Source organism: Schistocerca gregaria, chromosome 2 (genome assembly GCF_023897955.1).
Source record: "Schistocerca gregaria isolate iqSchGreg1 chromosome 2, iqSchGreg1.2, whole genome shotgun sequence".
NCBI classification, from domain to species: domain Eukaryota; kingdom Metazoa; phylum Arthropoda; class Insecta; order Orthoptera; family Acrididae; genus Schistocerca; species Schistocerca gregaria.
The window spans coordinates 306,480,881-306,499,695 of NC_064921.1; the positions used below are offsets into that span (position 1 = coordinate 306,480,881).

The 18,815-nt window shown below is 46.1% G+C and overlaps 1 protein-coding gene across 1 annotated transcript in view; it reads left to right on the forward strand.

The window, feature by feature from the left end:
• Positions 1-18,815, forward strand: part of LOC126336930 (rap1 GTPase-activating protein 1) — an 824,097-nt gene that overhangs the window by 670,609 nt on the left and 134,673 nt on the right. The window contains exon 4 of the mRNA XM_050001102.1: positions 704-1,054. Within this exon, the coding sequence (XP_049857059.1) occupies positions 704-1,054 (351 nt within the window). The remainder of the gene's footprint in view (positions 1-703; positions 1,055-18,815) is intronic.

Here is an 18,815-nt window from a genome sequence, read left to right on the forward strand (position 1 = left end):
TGGAGTTTTACTAAAATGTGGGAATGATGAAATAATGTTTATCTTATGCGGAGAAGTATTCCAAATTTGTACCGCACTTATTGTAATGGAACTTTTATAAGCCTGTGTCCTTATTGATTGGACATGGTACTTTCCTTTTCGTGGACGATGGAGGAAATGTGCGTTTTAATAGAGCTAACGTGGGAATTTTACGCGCGCGCGTTGAGTAAACAGTGTGATTTACGAACTAGAAACATTCCTCAACTGCCGGCCGCGGTGGCCTCGCGGTTCTAGGCCCGCAGTCCGGAACCGTGCGACTGCTACGGTCGCAGGTTCGAATCCTGCCTCGGGCATGGATGTGTGTGATGTCCTTAGGTTAGTTAGGTTTGAGTAGTTCTAAGTTCTAGGGGACTAATGACCACAGCAGTTGAGTCCCATAGTGCTCAGTGCCATTTGAACCAACCATTTGTGCCATCCCGCGTATACCACGTTGGGGCCCACGTACCGTATGCACAAGTCGGATCTTTCCTGAGCGATCAGCAGCACGTTGAACTTGGCACGCTCAACGTTAACGTTCGACAGCACGGTCCGTGTGCCGACGGCCTTAGAATGAACACCTTAGAATGAACAAGTTGAGAATGAGCATATGATTTTTCCGTGCTTATTGCAGGTCGGTGGACACGTGTAAGAGTACTGGCTGGTGACTGGAGCTGTTTGTCCGTAGACGCCGTCTGCGGCTGGCTCCGCGGGCAGCGGCGCATCGGCGACGTCCGCTCCCGGAGGCGGGGTGTCGGCCCCCGCGGCGGCGGCGGTGGCGGCGGCGGCAGCGGCGAGCGCCAACAGCGCGGCGTCGCGGCGCCTGCTGCAGGAGGCGCTGTCGCGGCCGGCGCCCTACCCCATGATCGTGGCGCCGCCCGGCTACTGGGTCGACGGCCACGACCACGACTGCGCGTTCGACGCGCGCGGCAACCCCGTGCTGCCGCAGCCGCCGCAGCCCGCCGCGCCGCAGGCGCACCGCTACAAGATCGAGACCGACGAGACGGCCAAGTGCTACCGCAGGTTCTTCGTCGGACTCGTGAGTACCCTACCCCTCCACTGCTGGCCTTACGTCGGTTAAATATGTTGTGGTCCCAGGTCCAGATAAACCTCAAGCAGTCGTCGTCCAAACCACCTGCCGGTTGCCAGTCTATGAGGTGTCACTTGACCGCGACAGTAGGGACCTGTCAAAAGTACCTTGATCTGGCTTTACATACTGGAGCCGGCACTTCTCCTCAGTTATCGAAACCGCTGCATCAGTAAATAACCTATCATTTGACACCAATGAACAGCTCCACCAACCAGAGAACTGTCACTGGGGAGATGGGAAGGACTGGGCATCAGTAGACAACAGGTGAATCGTAAATCTGAACTAAACACCTACTTTTTACCATACACCAATTACTTCTGAAACTCCGAGCCTATGTATCAGTGAGAAAATTCCTACGTCAATATTCCTAGCTAAGTGGTCACTGGAGGAGCTGCATAGGATCTACAGTAGAGTCGAAGATGTTTGGCGGGAGTGTTGGAACTGGTCCTCTTCAAACTATTGCTGCAGTGGTCGATATTCCGACCCCTTTCCTGAGATCTGGTTATTCCGTCAGAAGAGTAGTCCAAATGCCTCCAAGCACTATGGGACTTGACATCTGAGGTCATCAGTCCCCTAGACTTAGAACTACTTAAACCTAACTAACCTAAGCACACCACACCCATCCATGCCCGAGGCAGCATTCGAACCTGCGACCGTAGCAGCCGCGGGGTTCCGGACTCAAGCGCCTAGAACCGCTTGACCACAGCGGCCGGCCCAGAAGAGTAGTGACGAATATCCCAGCAGAGGGGTAGAAACGTACGCTATTGAGGAACATGACGTAAACATTGAAGATAACAAAGGAGCTTCAGAGTTGCTAGCTGTGCAATGTTTCTCAATAGAGGACGGGAGAGTGGTGTGCTCACCCCACCTCGTCCAATAACGCCATCGGCAGAGGATGTCGGTTGGTGCAAATGGGGCTGATGGGATCAGTTTTACGTTTACGTCGCCTTTCTCAATAGTCTACCCGCTATTCCTCTGCGTTTCAGCCACTTAGATATCTATATCTTCATACATACTCCGCATGCCACCGTACGGTGTGTGGCGAAGTTGTACTCCTTTCCTGTTTCACTCGCAAATACAGCGAGGGAGAAACGACTGCGTGTATGCCTCCGAACGATCCCTAACCTCTCTTACGCGGAATGTACGTTGGCGTCAATAGAATCGTTCTGCAGTCGGCCTCAAATACTCAGTATTCGTCCTCAAAAAGAACTTCGTGTTCTCTCCAGTGATTCTCATTTAAGTTCCCGAAGAATCTCCGTTTAGTTACGTGATATTTCAGATATCTGGAGAGAGATAGGAACGCCAACCACTGAAGTAATTGTTTGTAGAGAGATATGACTTGCCCTAATTGCTCCGAGTTTACCTTCAGTGACAACGATTGCGAAAGTTGGAGACGTGTGTAATGTTTACGTGTTCGAAAGCCTACGTTAATGGTCGGCAGGTAGTGTGTTAATTACAAATTTCTCCAATACTGTAGACTAGAAGAAGCCTTAGCAGAGACGACCATGGGGTGGTCAGATTAATTCTGGATTCGCTTCTTTATTCTAATTGAAACGTAGACTGTTTATTTTGGCCAAGATGATGCAAAACGTTCCATCCGAATGCATGTCATCTGAGAATTGAATACGTTCAACCATCGACCAGCTTACCTGTAGAAAACCACGTACAGTTATCATATTGGAAAGGCGAGCAGCAAGAAATGTTATAATAAATCTGGGATTTCGATCTGACTAAATAATGGTGTTCCTCAAAGCTCAGTACGCAACGACACGACATTTTCCCAATATCAGTGAGTATTCATCGACATAGGTTCAACATAATGGCACTGCCGAAGAGCCTTTGTAATTCACTAATGTGCATTTCACGTAGCATTTTGCTTCGAAGCTCCCGTGGGTGGCACAATATCGAACTGGCCACTTCGGTAATCTCTTCGCGCAGTGCTTGTTTGCCCATTGTTTCCACAGAATGTTTGTTAATCGTTCTCAGAAGACTCTTTTTCGCTCTAATTATCTCCTCCTTACAGCCTACCCCCTTCTCTGCGATAATGACTGAGCTACGGCACGAAGCATTCGTTTCTATACCGACAGCATTGAATACTTCCCCAGTAAAAAAAAATCCGATCAAAGCGATGTCATCTGCAACTGTTGAGAAAAATGCGAGGTCCCTTGCAGGCTGAGAGTCTGTGTGCAGGTTAACTTGCAGTCGTACTACAGATAGCTTTAAGTGAAGCATGCATTTGAAGTAGCGCATGCAAAATTCATCTGGAGCGTTTCCACTTTCGCCCTTTGTACCTCCACAGTGCGTGGCTATTGTGCCGCCAACACCCATTTGTTGCGCTGGCCATAACGCGCGCACACCTTTTACGGACTGAGAGATCTCGGCTGTGCGAAAACGGGTACACGCGGCCGCTGCCGCCGCCCCGCGGCGTGCACTCTCCACTGGCACGCCAGTCGCTACCTGTGGCGCCAGCACTGCCGCCATTGTGCACGTTTCTGGGCCCCGGGCGTGCCGGCGCAGCCGCTCGCCAGATAATGACTCCGCGGCTCGCCTGCCCCCACAAAGGAGCTGCTTCACCCCAAGAAGGTCGCCTTGCCTTCAGACGCACTGGCGCTACTATACAGCTGCCTGCTTTCACCGACGTGCCACATGCTCCGTGCAAGCCGCTGTACAGTGGACATCGTGCCTGTATTATCGATGTTCTATCCCAATCGCGTATTGAACAACTGAAAAAAGTCAGTCTACATGGCCCTGGTACGTACCCTAATCTCTCCCTGATACTCATTATCCACATGCGAGATGTACAGGGTGTTGTAGCTGCCCCTACCGATAGGTTTTATGCAACCCGCAACGCCTTCAAATATGTCGCAAGATTTTCGTATTCTCCCGCTCGCTACACGCAAACTATTAGTCCTACAGACAAAATGAACGGGACGTTTTTGTAGAAAATTTAATGTATCTAAAATTTTTACTGCTGTATGTTCTCTCTAGAGGACGTAGTGTTCGAATTATTCAAGGGAAACGTACGAGAGTAACCTTCAAACGGGTTTTCATTTAATAACGGCGGTAGCTGTACGTTATCGGATAATTTGTTGGAGTTCCTCATTTCATGTCAACATCACAGCCATCGTCTTTGTTGTGAAAGCTAAACCTGTATCAAATTAAATTATAGACCCATTGCTTTACAAATGTTTTCCCTAGAAGACCTAGTTTCCTGATTATTCAAGAAAAACGTACAGCCGGGCAGTGTGGCCGATCGGTTCCAGGCGCTTCCGTCTGGAACCGCGTGACTGCTATGGTCGCAGGTTCGAATCCTGCCTCGGGCATGGATGTATGTGATGTCCTTAGGTTAGTTAGGTTTAAGTAGTTCTAAGTTCTAGGGGACTGATGAGCTCAGGTATTAAGTCCCATAGTGCTCAGAGCCATTTGAACCAAAAATGTACAAAAGTAACCTTCAAACGCGTTCTACTGGAATAATTCGAAATCTGTGGCCTGCAGCAAAACCGTATCTAAGTACAAAATATAACTACATTAAATTTCGTACAAAGAGGTCCCGTTTATCTTTTTTTGTAGGACTAATAGGCACGTAGCGACCGAGAGACTAAGAAAAACTTGCGTGTGGTTTTTGAAGGCATTAAGAGTTGTGTAAGAACTATGGTAGGGACAGCTGTATCGAACAGTATAATGGTCGCAGCAAAGTGGTTGCAAAGTCTTTCCTATATTTATTCGGTTTGGTTTCGCGAGAGCTATGTCGTCTTTCTTGCGAGGGTTCTCATTTAAGTTCCCCATGCATTTCTGTTACACTTGCGTATGGGCTACACTGTGCTGTTACAATCCTATTCATAGCAGCCCAGTTCTGAATTCGATATCTCAAATAGCCGATTTTCTACCTCATCTGATAAGTCATTTATCTTCACGCCATCAGCTTATTTCGGTGATGTGCCATTTTCTGGTACTTCGTAATTTTACAAAGTCGCCCTGTATGAATATTCAAAGTATGTCTGTCATTTTCATATATAATTGCTGTTGTGTAATAGACTCGAACGAGAACAACGTTTCACACTGTTCAGCAATTTGAATTACGGTACTGTCGTAATGGTGCACGCGAGTTAATGAAGAGCTTACGACAATTTGCACAGAACACTGGTATTGACGTGACACTGTCCACTGAACAGTGAACAGAAGTTCAAAGATCAAACGACAACGCGCAGCTGACCGAAGTTATCCAATTTTCTGTGCACATGGTGCCCAATTATTACATTATCTTACCTCGGCGAGTTTAAATAACAATAATAGCTTCCATACTGAGCATTCTCTGAATACTTCAGTATTAGTTATACGGTTGACGGCCGGGGGAATGTTGATCTCGTTCGAGTCTATTATGCCAGCAATTACGAAAATGACAGGCGCGTTTTGCTTGCACCCAGAAATTGTGATTTTGCAAAGTTGCAGTGGTATGAGGAAGCATTAGAAAATGCTGCATCGCTGAAATCAGTTGAATAGTGTAAAATAAATGACCGTAATCGTAATACAGCCAAGGTGAAAAATGAAACTGTTTATAGTAAATTTGTGGCTGTGGCATCCGATACGGTTCGATGTACGTTGTCATACCTTCTTCATTAGGACTCCAGAATACTGTAGCAATAGAAATAGTCTCACAAGAATCTCGTACGTCATTTTCTTTACCGATGCACAGAGTTTTCCAGAACCCTTTCAACAATTTCAAGCCTTCCATTAGCATTCCTTATACGTCAATTTTAATATCAAAAAGGTTCAAATGGCTCTGAACACTATGGGACTCAACTGCTGTGGTCATTAGTCCCCTAGAACTTAGAACTACTTAAACCTAACTAACCTAAGGACATCACACACATCCATGCCCGAGGCAGGATTCGAACCTGCGACCGTAGCAGTCGCACGGTTCCGGACTGCGCGCCTAGAACCGCGAGAAATTTTAATATCGGTTTTTAGTATTGTCCCAAAATTCGCCCACAATGTGACGTGCTAAAGTTGTTCCCTATTAATCTCGTGATCGGATTATTTCTCTTTGTCATACTCATTATGCACTTTTAAATCGAGTTGCCATTTATTACGCCAAGTGGAAATTTTGTCCAAGTCTTTCTGGGTTTCTTTACAATCGAACAACGACGGTTGAAATAGCCTGCGATATAAAAAATAGGAAGGATGTGCGATGAAATAAGTGTGATGAAAACGCAGAAATGACAGGCTTTCATGCTACGAAGAAGTGAAGGACAGTGTCAGATCAGCTGACAGGCAGTAATTCATAAAAGTACTAGGACGGGACTCATATTGTTGTTCTTTCTCTTCTACTTCTTCGTCTTAGCACCTGAGAAACATCCCTTTCCGCTTTTTCCTTTCCTCCCTACTCACATACTGACCGCTGGGCTCTGCACGTCGCACCTTTACCCCCCTTGTTTTCGTTCCGTTACTCCATATTCCAAACCTCCATATTTCACGCTTTCCACGGGGGGTAATTAAGCGTACTGTACAACGAACAGGGCGCTTAGAGGCGAACTGTGTCCATCTGCACAGGGACGGGCCTCTGTGCGGTTTGCACAAGAAGATTAGCATAATTCCCATTTCCATCTGATTAAGCGTGGGCATGGATGCGCTCATATGAGTAAAACACATTGGAGAGAATACTAATTTCTGGACGCCCGGTGGCCCGCAAATTGCGGGTCTTGCTAATGTGTGTGTGTGTGTGTGTGTGTGTGTGTGTGTGTGTGTGTGTGTGTGTGTGTGTGTGTGTCCGGAGTGGCGGGGGGAGATCGCCTTGAGCCGCATTGGCCAGCGGTGTCTCATCACGACGGACTACCTGTTCAATGCTGCGCGCCGCAATGTGCAGGGAAATTTGCGATTGGTATCTCTTCTGATGCAGGGTGTAACGGTTATAATTATACACATTTTTAAATGCGGTACTTTAATATGTACGGACATCAGTGTGCTGGTTGGTTTTTTTTCGCTGTATCGAACAGTCTTTCGACAAACACATCACAAACTTCACGACTTGATGTTTTCTGCACGGCCGTAACTGCACCACTAAGAAGACTACGCCATTCACTATAGATTAATCGATTTGCGTCCAGGCTCTCACAATTCAACACCTGAAATGCTGCCCTTAGACATTCTAACCAATCTATATAATTATTATAAATGAACATAAACAGTTTCGACCGCAAAAAACTTTATTTTGAGATAACGGTTTCATTCAGTATTTGACCATCTTCAGAGCTCATACAACGATGGTCGGCAATGGTGATAAATGGAGTAGGATTTACGACTCCAAGAATGTCACCAGTTGTTCTCGGAGTCATGACACCTGCTCCGTTCACCGCCACCGCCTATCATCGTGATATGACTGAAGATAGTCAAAAACTGACCGAAACCCGTTACCACAAAATAAACATTTTTGTGCGGTCGAGACTGCTGATGTTCATTTTTAAGCGCTTTTTGCCACACGGATGTCTCCAGGAGAAAAGCTCTCAAAAATTACCATAATTATTAGTCTGCAATTGACAATTCTGATTGAATGTCACCAATAAAACATCAGTACAAACACCCGTTACTCCCTGTGCTATTACTTTCTGCACACTCGTACGATTCTGTGTTTCATTTATTTCCCTATCACATTCTTCTCTTGTCCTTCCTTAAACTTTGACGTTGAAACCAGAACGGCGCAGACGCGTTGTGCACAAGCAGTGTCGAAAATAATGGGCAATACTTGGGCACGAGACTCCCTGAAGAAGAGATCATATCAAAATAGGACCGAAATTTTTTATTTATTTCTGTTCGTTGAAGTGCAATGAGAATAATAAAAAAATCGATGAATTTCATCGTGAACCAATACGAAGCAGATTTCTCACCATATGCAGGCACGACTGCTTCACGAGTTCACGATGAAATGCCTCAGATGAATACCGAAAAACCTGATGATCAAGCTTTCGCTCTGTAATACATACAGGAAATAAACATCGAAATACCGACACTAGGTGGACATCTGTTCATACAGTACAGTTCCTGAAATGTTTAGTTTCCAACTCATGAGCAAGTCATTTGATATTATCCAATCTGCGTTGGTTTCTTTTGACATGTTAATGGGTAGGTAGAACAGCACCTATTCGTTATTGGCAGTCTCGGTTAAATCCGCGTGACTCCTTAATACGAGACTGGATTAAGTCGACAGTTCACGCAATATCTGTGAATGATCAAATGGTTCAAATGGCTCTGAGCACTATGGGACTTAACTGCTGTGGTCATCAATCCCCTAGAACTTAGAACTACTTAAACCTAACTAACCTGAGGACATCCGTGCCTGAGGCAGGATTCGAACCTGGGACCGTAGAGGTCGCGCGGTTCCAGACTGTAGCGCCTAGAACCGCTCGGCCACCCCAGCCGGCTGTGAATGATCATCTCGCGCGAGTGAAGGAACTACCCTCTATTCTGGGCCTTCGTCAGCTGCAACAACTATTAAAATGTTTTCCACCAAGCTTGGAGCTCAACGTGGCGACAAATTGAAGACAGTGTTCCAATCAACAGCGAGTGTCTTGAATATTTGATGTTAAGTATTATTAAACTTCTACAAAATTCTGCTGAGTAATGGACAGGTTTCTACAGAGTGGCTCTGTAAATGACAGAAACGAAAGAAGAAAATAGTGGAGTACAGGTATTTCTTTCTTTTTCTGCTTCACAAACGATACAGAAACATATCACTATTAAAAATCTCGCGCATTCTTCTGTGCTACTAAGGACGATGTCATTAAGCAACTTCATATAATTTATAAAATTCTCAGTTTAAATTTCTCTCTCTCTCTCTCTCTCTCTCTATCTCTCTCTCTCTCTCCCTGTGTGTGTGTGTGTGTGTGTGTGTGTGTGTGTGTGTGTGTGTGTGTGTGTGTTAGATACTAACCGGTAAAGCGAAAGATTTCGAACATCGTGCTCTGGTCTGCGTCGAGAAACTGAATCGGATTTGTGAGATTTTTCCTTAAGTTAATAATATTGTGGCTTGATATCTTTACGCTCAAGAACTTGGCAGTCGTGCTGCCTTCGCATATCGAGTTTACGCGCTTTGCGTGTCGAGTTGCCCAATCAGCTACGAGACTTCATTACAATGTTGCCAGGTTGCTCGTAGGCAGATTCGATGTTCGGCGACATTGCGTGAGTTTAGAGCTGGACAAATTAAACTCCCTGATATATATCAAACTTAGCACAAGCTACCTTTACTTTCCTCTGTCTGTTTCCAACAAATTATGTAGGGTGGGGTTCACAGTCTACACGCAATCAGCAGTACTAAGTCAGAAAATTTATGAGTTGTATTCATGCGACTTTATTTCTACCTCTCTTACAAGCTTTGCAGAGTATGTACACTTTTTGCCTGTATCTTTTCTTGTCACGCTGCCTCATTAATTTCTGCTGTCATTAGATGGCTTTTTTAGGGCACCTACGAGTTCATATAGAAACTATCAATCTTACAGTACTGGTTAAAGGATAGTTGCTGTGAGCTATCTGGCAGTGATATCCGTGTTCAGATGTGTGAGATCTCAAGTACATATACATCTAGCTGCCGCCTATCGATACGGGAAGAAGTTAGGAAAGTCTAAAAACTCCTGTAACATTAAGTTTTTTTGTACTAACTAACGCCTTTAACACAGTCATCGTTGTTCCACTAATGCGTAATAAATAAAATTTGGTTAAAACAAGATTGTCTTCCTGATAGTTGCCTCCCAGACTTGCATTACACGCACATTTGTTAGTACCCAAGGCTCCAGAGAATTGAGATCAAGAACTTAATTCCTTCTGCGATGTGGCTGGCGTAGATCCTCCTCCTGATTATGGAGGAGTGTAACCAGCGTTACTGGTTAAAGTTTACTCTAGTAGGAAGCTGCAAATTTTCCTCAATTAAGGCAGTTCGCAGCGGAAAGATTCTTGTTGGACTAGGTGGCTCAAGTAAAGTGTCAGACCAAAAATTCATAGGTCCGCTGTTCGACCCACGGTGAGATATCGAGTATTTATCTGTCACGTATCACTTCTTTCACCTCTGGTAACATTTTTCATGTGCAAAATGCCGTACTGCATCGTGGTTCGGAATCCGTGTTAAACTGGTATTCCCTCTATTGCTGTCTGGATAAGACAGTTCAAAAGTCGAAGAAAAGCAAAGACACACCACCTCCAACACGACTATGTTTAGTAAAGCAATGTGTCGTTTAAACAGTCTTCGGATTCGTGACAGCTGTTATTTTCGTAACCTGGCGGCGGACACCTGTCTTTACCAGTCCAGTGCGGCCGTACAAACTGAGTGAGCAACCATGGGAAGGATTACTCCGTGCCCTGTATCAAACGCGAGTGTGGCCTTCTAAGCCAGGGGCAGTCAATCTTTTTTTTTTTTTTACTAATGGTCCGTGTCTGTACCTCTTGTTAGTAGTAAAATTTTGTAACCGCACACTGTTCCACAGTACTGCTGATTTACGAAGTAGGTTTGGAACTTAATAAAATTTATAAAGCAGAGTTACAAGGAGTTAAAGCATAAAATAATAATAATTAGCCAAATAATTTGTTAAAATTTCCTGAAAAGCACGCACAGTGAGAACTGGAACAGCCGCTAGTGGCCGGTAGAGATCAGATTGACCATCACTGCTCTAAGCAGCCTGTTACAGACAGGAGTGCAGAGAAGGTGACAAAATGTCGCGAGTTAACTGACTTTGAACGTGGGCTGATAATCGGTGCGAGACGCATGGCTCATAAAATATCTGTTACTACGCAGTCTCTAGGAAAATCTTCAACACTAGAAAATATACAGCATCTGGTGCAAATGATTTTAGTACATCATTTACTCCTGCTCTTCAGTGAGATGGTGCGAAATGTGTTTCTGTTGTAAGAAGGTTACATGTTAAGTTTCAAAATTCGCAAATAAAATAAAAGAAGGAAAGGAAAAGGAAACTTAGTGATCATGCACTGAAGACCTCCCAAAAGTCGACCGACCGCCGTGTCATCCTCAGTCATTCATCATCGCATGCGGGTCAGCACATCGCCCTTCCTGCCGTTGTCGACGTTTCGACCTTGGAACCGCCACCTCTCGATCTGGTAGCTGCTCGGCATCATGAGGATAAGTGCACCACAGTCCTTCCACCAAGGAAAAATGCCTGGAAATACCGGGATCGAACCCTGGTCCCCCCGTAAGAGAGTCTGTCACGCCGATTTTATTTTATTTTATTTTATTTTTTACTTGATCGTGATACCAATGGGTTTATTATATTCAAGTCCGAGATGAGAGTGGGGTCAGGGTATCATCACGCCGTTCGTGGGTGGGGGGAGGTTGGAAGGCTCTCGAAATCACCGGCAGACAAACGCATGAACTAAAACGTAAATTCAGGTCGCAGCCTTGGACATGTTGGTACGCCACACCGTTCCGGAAATGATGGTACACATGTAAAGTATGTGGGAGACTGGGTACCCTCAATTATCGGGGGAGCGGGAGGCAGGGATTGTTGATCACGCTGGGCATATGTTTGGGGAGCATTCGTGCGTACTCTGCGTTTCCAGTATATAGCACCAAAAATCAAATGTGGGGGTAAATGAGAAGTGTGTGGGAGGAGTAGAAGATTGGGATGGGACGTTGCTGGCGGGGCGCGCAGGTAAGCAGGCTATCAGTACACATTGGGTTACGCAACAAACGCTGCGTTTCATAGTGCATGAAAGGCAGTATTCGTCAGTGTCCTCACTTAGGTAACTTGCGCAAAATGGCGACGCAGCCAGACGGATACAGGTATTCGTTTGCTGTTCGGAAACTTGCCATTGACATATGGCTCTGATGTCAGAAGTAAAGGTGCACAGACAGTCCTCCACACTGTCAACCATTGGACTACCGGGCGTTGTGCCTACAGCACAGCACAGCACGAGACAAGTGCAATCTTGTGATGGAGGAGGTTAACGTGACACATTGTATCTAATGAACAGTTCTATGTGACTGAAATAACACTGCCTTTGAAAATGACGTAAAGTGGAAAAGCGTAAGGTTGTTGGGGAAAAAAGTGTTCAAGATATAACAGAAGTTATCAAAAGTGCGTCCAAATGGTCTCGAGGGTCACAGCATTTTCACGAAAGTTGCAGAAAATCAACGCCTCCTGAAAATAAAATTTTACAAATTTTTCTTCCAGGATTTTTCGCTAAGTTTTTCAAAATGGTTCAAATGGCTCTGAGCGCTACAGGACTCGACATCTGAGGTCGTCAGTCCCCTAGATCTTAGAACTACGTAAACCTAAGTAACCTAAGGACATCACACACATCCATGCTCGAGGCAGGATTCGAACCTGCGACCGTAGCAGTCGCGCGGTTCCGGACAGAAGCGTCTAGAACGGCTCGGCCACCGCGGTCGACCTAAGTTTTTCACTGTTTCTCATGTCAGTTCCCAGTATTTGGTCCTGAATTTCGAAACTTAACACCTAACCTTCTCGCAACAAGAACGTACGTTTCGTATCACCTCTATCAATAGTAGAAGTAAGTAATGTATAACTGGTAAAACGATCTGTACCTAATACTGGACCCAGGAGGCTCCGAAAGGCATCGTGTAATTCAGCAAAACACTAAAAAATTGTGACTGAAACCGTTACTATTCATAGTTCCTGTATGCTGAAAAAAGCCACGTCCTCGATTGCAAAACGTGGATAAAACTAGATCACAGACAATGTTTCTACAGGTGTAAACAGCCTACGGGACGACCAGAAGCGTCGACAGACTTAAGTGAGTCACCCCCCGATTTGAATGTGTGGCATCGGGAACCCCTTTCTACAAGCACTGTACGGGCTGCGTGCACCACATAATCTGCAGCGGTCGCTGACTGATAACACATTAAGGCTCTCTGACATTCAGTGTATTTTGCTGACACGAGCAAAATGTTCGATTAGCGCCCAATCTCTTTAAAAGACTCGTTGTGGTAAAATGGCGGTGGAACTGCCTGACGAGATTGCGGTGGGATTGTTGGTGGGCAGCAGGCTAAATGGTGATTGTGAGAACTTCGTGTCAGCACTTGTTACGACAGCAAGAATGGACTCCACGTGTCGTCCCAGGGGACACCTGCTTAATGAAAGTGTAACGCAATTTTTGGTAACCGGTGCCACCGGTGTTATTAATGTTAGCTAAACTCGATTAGGCAGATTAATAATTAGACAGGTACGCTCGTTTCAGAGTCACAAGCAGCGCCTGAGGACGCTGCGTAATGAAACCCTGTACCTGCAAGAGAATAGTGGTCAGGGCAGCGTGTATATGTGTGTGTGTGTGTGTGTGTGTGTGTGTGTGTGTGTGTGCGTGCGCGTGTGTAGAGGGAGGGTCGCAGGGGAGGCGTGTTGGCGCTGCAGCTAAATAAAAGCTCCAGGTCCCTCACGTTCTACATAAAACATTCGGCGCCGTCTCTATGAGATCTGTGCCCTGTTAAAGAGAATGTCTCTGCTGAATTATGTAGCGGGTCTACCGGTGCACTGAGGGAAGAATATTAATCTGCTGCCCAAAACGAACTGGTTTATTCCGAAATGAAAGTGTTAAAAGAGAGGAGAAAATTCGTTGATGAATCTGTGTGCAGCAGTCAGCCTAATGGATAAGCGAAACTTTCTGCCCAGTACATGGTGTATTGTCTGTGTTGTTATTAACATTTAAAACTCACGAGACCGCCGATCTTAACGTACCTAACCCACCAAGAGTTCGTCAGCTCTCCATGGCCTTTTCAAAAAACATTCATTAAATATGTTGCGTTACATGACGTACTTGATGTCTAGAACAGATTGTATAATACATCTATGTTCATTGTATGACATTTGCCGTATTATGCTGACAATTTTATGTCTGAGCTTAATCTGAAATATAAAGCACTCCGTCTTCAGGCCACAAGTGACCCATCGGGACCATCCGACCGCCGTATCACCCTCAGCTGAGGATGCTGATAGGAGGGGCGTGTGGTCAGCACACCGCTCTCCCGGTCGTAGTATGAAAGAAATTAAGCAAATACAGCATAAATTATAGGTAAAGCAGAATCTGTACACTCGTTAGGTGAAATACCTGTGATGCAAATACTTGGTTCTGAAAATTCATCAGTAATCCATTTGATCCATCCGGGGTCTTTGCGGTACTGGTATATTAAAAAAAACGACGTAGGCAAAATCCCACTTGACTGGAAATACATGTTGTTATAGCCAAGAACATATCTGCAATTGAGGTCACCAAATTTATTCACTTAACTTGCGTAGAAGATAAAATACCAGATTCTCCTTGTGCCACACCGTAAATCGACAAGTCAATCCTTTACATAAAAAAAAGCTATTTACCGGACCAGAATTCTATTGCAGGACCTTTCCTTTCACGGCAATGTTCTTTTATATTGAGCGAGCTATCAATAGACAACTCACAATTTCCCTCCCCCCCCCCCCCCCCACACACACACAAATACAGACACACCAACTACTGAATTCCTTTTCCAATTGTCACATTTTTAAAATATTATCATGGTTTTAAAAACGTAAATAAACATGGATTCATCTAACGGAGGTCCAACGACGAGCCCATGCCTTGGTCTTTGATATCAGACGGACATCCGATGGAGTCCTGCACTGTTGTTTAGTGAACGAAATACGCGCTTACAGAGTTTCGGACCAGATTTGTGATTGGATTCAGGACTTCCTTGCAGATAGTATTTAACAATTCGCTCCTAACGGAGAGCAGCTCCAAGAGTAACCCAATGAAATGTGGTAGGACCGTTATTGTTTACAGTATATCAGTGTCCCAGGGGGTTGTAGAGGATGTCTTGAAGATCCAAACGAGGAGACTAACCAGTGCGAAACGTAAGTTCTAGGTGCAGGCGCTTGCCACTAGGCTACCCCTTCGCCATTAAACTTGACTTTGTGCGTTGACGGACCGTAGGCGGCACGTTTCGCAGTGTTCTGTGCTATTCAGTGATCGCTACTGATTCCCACGATCGCCAGTTAGGGGGAGGATGGAGCTAGCTGCTACATAGACAGGCAACGCTTTGTTCCTCTGTGGATGACGGTTGCGGATGTGAGATTCCAACCGCAGTTTGTTTGTCCTACTGCAGCTGCAGACTCTAGATCATACACAGCACAGTATTCAGAATCTGTCCCTATCTCAGAGCTACCGAACTTAGCGACTGTCCGCTTTCACGGCACAAGACGCTCTCCCTCAGCCTCGCTCTGCACGATGCCCTTGCGACAATCTTGCCGCCAAACTCTAATCAGCCAATCCCGATGCTGCGAAGGTATCCAAAAATTTGTCTGTTCAAACAGCGGGCGTTGACCCTCAGCGTTTCTCGCTGCCCAATCAGAGGCACAATGCTCTTCCGGCGCTCGCCGGCCTTCGCCTCCACTGACAAATTCACTTTGCTTACACCTACAGCATGCAACTAAATATTATCATTACCAAAGCCCGTATTATTTCAGACATGTGTTTAATCATCACGTATCTCTCTTTCTAATCCACCTAATAAGACTAATTAACCATGATATGTGTTTATAAGATTTCACACACATTTGAACATCTGAATCCGTAGCTCCATGAGGCTCCACGATCCAGCGAAGATAGAGGACTAGCGAATTGCGGGAAGCTCTACATAAGATCGATGCTTGCTGGAAGGACTGGCAGTTGACGTTCAATGTAAATAAAAGTAACGTGTTGAGGATATATAGGCGAATGGCCGAGAGTAACTATACAGAGCGACCTAAAGTGGAATGACAACGAAAAATTATGGGGAAAGCAGAAACCAGGCTGAGATTCACTGGAAGAGGCTTCAGGAAATGATATTCAGCCATTGAAGACGTGGAGTAGTCTGGGACACTTATCAAGCTTGATTAATAGAAAGAGAAGATGAGAAGATCCAGGGAAAAGCGGCGCGTGAGATCGTTTAATCACCAAGTGAGCGTTACACAGCTATTCAACAAATTCCATTGCCAGACGCTACAGGACAGACATTGTGCATCACCGAAAAGTTTATTGTTGAAACTCTGGGAGAATACGTCCGGAGTATAATAGGGGGAGCATACGCGGCCGGAAAAAAATACAGCAGCGTCAACGACAATGACATCTTACTGACAAGTGAGCTGACAGGAGAATGTGATACATTCAGACCAAATGAAACGCCCGTGTGACAGTGAAGGGTGTCCAAACAGTAGTATCAATATACAGTGTAAGCCCCCCCCCCCCCCCCTCTGCCCTCTGGTGGAAAAGCAGACTTGCATTCTCGCACGCAAAAATCATAAAGGCATCTTGTCATAGATTTTCCCCAGGAATCTTGCGCCTTTTTATGTAATTCGGCAATGATTTTTGCAGACTTTCGTAACGAGTAAGTTTTCACTTCGTCATGACCCATACGTGATCAGTTGACGAGAAACCTGGTGATGTTGCAGCCAGGGCGGGTGTTGTATACCTTGCTGGAAAAAAAAATCGCCTTCCTGTCGAAGAAATGACAGTAGCAAGGGGGATAATGGCACCTTCAGTGTAGTGAACATTTGTTACTTTACTTTGCAAAAACACCAAATATGACCGTGAAGTGTAACTGATGCCCCCCCCCCCCCCCACACACACACACGCACCGTAAGCGTGGGATGGAAGCTGTATGTTGTCGGCGTGCTCTCTGGAATGGGCAGCTCACCAGTTACCTGAAGTACGCGTCTACGCCCATTGCTAGCATACAGACAAAATGGTTCAAATGGCTCTGAGCACAATGGGACTTTACATCTGTGGTCATCAGTCCCCTAAAACTTAGAACTACTTAAACCTAACTAACCTAAGGACATCACACACAACCATGCCCGAGGCAGGATTCGAACCTGCGACCGCAGCAGTCGCGCGGTTCCGGACTGAGCGCCTAGAACCGCTAGATCACCGCGGCCGGCGCATACAGACATAACCTACCTTCATCACTGTAGACTGGAGACTACAATGGCGCTCTATTGTGAACTCTTTCACGACACCAGAGTAGCTGTCGAGATGTAACAGCTCGGTCAGAGGCACACGTGATCCTAATCCTGCTGCAAGAAGACCGTTCCCAATGGTCGCTGATGACACAGCTGATTTCCTCCCTGGATTATAAATCAGTCGCTGACAGCTGCTCACATAGCGTGTCTGTACTACGCGGATGTCCAGAACCTGGTCTACAAGTGTAGGAACGTTCCAAAGACTACTGTCGAAATCAGCGACGCAGCACCAATACATCGTGCCTAATATGTGCAGCAATCCATCGATACGACCATCCATCTCCTGCAACCCAGTAATACGACCTTCAGATGGCTGAAGCTGTTCAACAAGAATGCGTACTCGGGGTGAGGTATGGTTCTACCCTAACCTGTAAGTTGCAAACGCTCTTCACCTGCAAACTCACCAAAGTAACTGCCTGCAGTGTCAAAACAGACGGCGTAAGGACAGACCTTCGTGAGCGCAACCTGATCGGTGACCGTGACAAACAAATCAGTAATTTTTTGCCGGCAGTGTCTTACTTCCTCCGCTAAAAGTTTCGCGATAGGACGACAATGAAGAAAAGAAACTAGAGCTAACACGAAGGATTTACCCATAGTAATACTTGCGTCGTGCCATTCGCGAAAGGGATAGGAAAGAGGTATCAAAAGTACCCTCCACCTCATACAGTAAGATGGCTCGAGGAAAGTAGATGTAGAAGTCGGCGGCGTGGCCATCCACTTTTTTAAGCACCGCCGTCTCGGCCGCTTCTGGCGCCCTGTCCATGCTATATTTATTGCCGCGGCGCAGCCGACGTTTCCAGCGACGGTACATGTAGCGGCCAGAATTTACGGTTCGGAGTGAGCACAAGACATAACGGGAGCCGTTTGCATGCAAATGACGCCGCACGGCGCCCACATCTGGATCGGTCGTCGCCGATGTGGTAAGCCTTCCGTTTACGTGTCATTTGTATTCATTGCTCACGTTTTCATTTCCTGCGCCTAACCGGGGAACGGCGGTACGTCCCCGGCTCTCCGTCTGTCCCGGACGAGTGTTGATGGCGCGGTCTAGTCCGCCAGAGACCCTGGACCTCTCCAGCTGGCGTCCCGCACGCGGCGCTGCGGCTGGCCGCACCGGAAATTGGGTTCTGTTTTGGCCGTGCAGCGAGCCTGCAGAATGGACAAACTTCGAATGACGTTCCTTAAAACGACCCCGTGACATTAGCTTGAGATAACGCTGAGCTGTTTTGCAAAATGCGCTCAATGACATACACCGTCAGTCCGTCAACGCACAAAGTCAAGTTTAATGGCGAAGGGGTGGCCTGGTGGCAAGCGGCTGCAACTAGAACATCGATACTCTGTAGCGCTTTCGGCTTACGTTTCCCACTGTCCTCGATTGGTTCTTCAAGACACCCTCTACAACCTTCATAGCTTGTCGCAACATTTCTGGGAGACTGATTTTATTTTTGGCACATAAGCGACGTCGCCGCAGTAACTACAATGGCAGCATGAACTAGCAAGTATAAATCACAGATGTGCGTTCGACCAGTCAGTTGCGAGCAGGCTGTTTTAAGTACACGACGTGTGACCTGCTTGTGGAAATGAGGAATGCTAACAGACGTACGTTTTATAGATGATGATGAAGTCCCATGCTCCTTGACAGAGCGTAGGGGACGATGTGGGAGACCCGCACCGCTGTACTAGGCAAGGTCCTAGCGGAGGTGGTTTGCCATTGCCTTCCTCCGACCGTA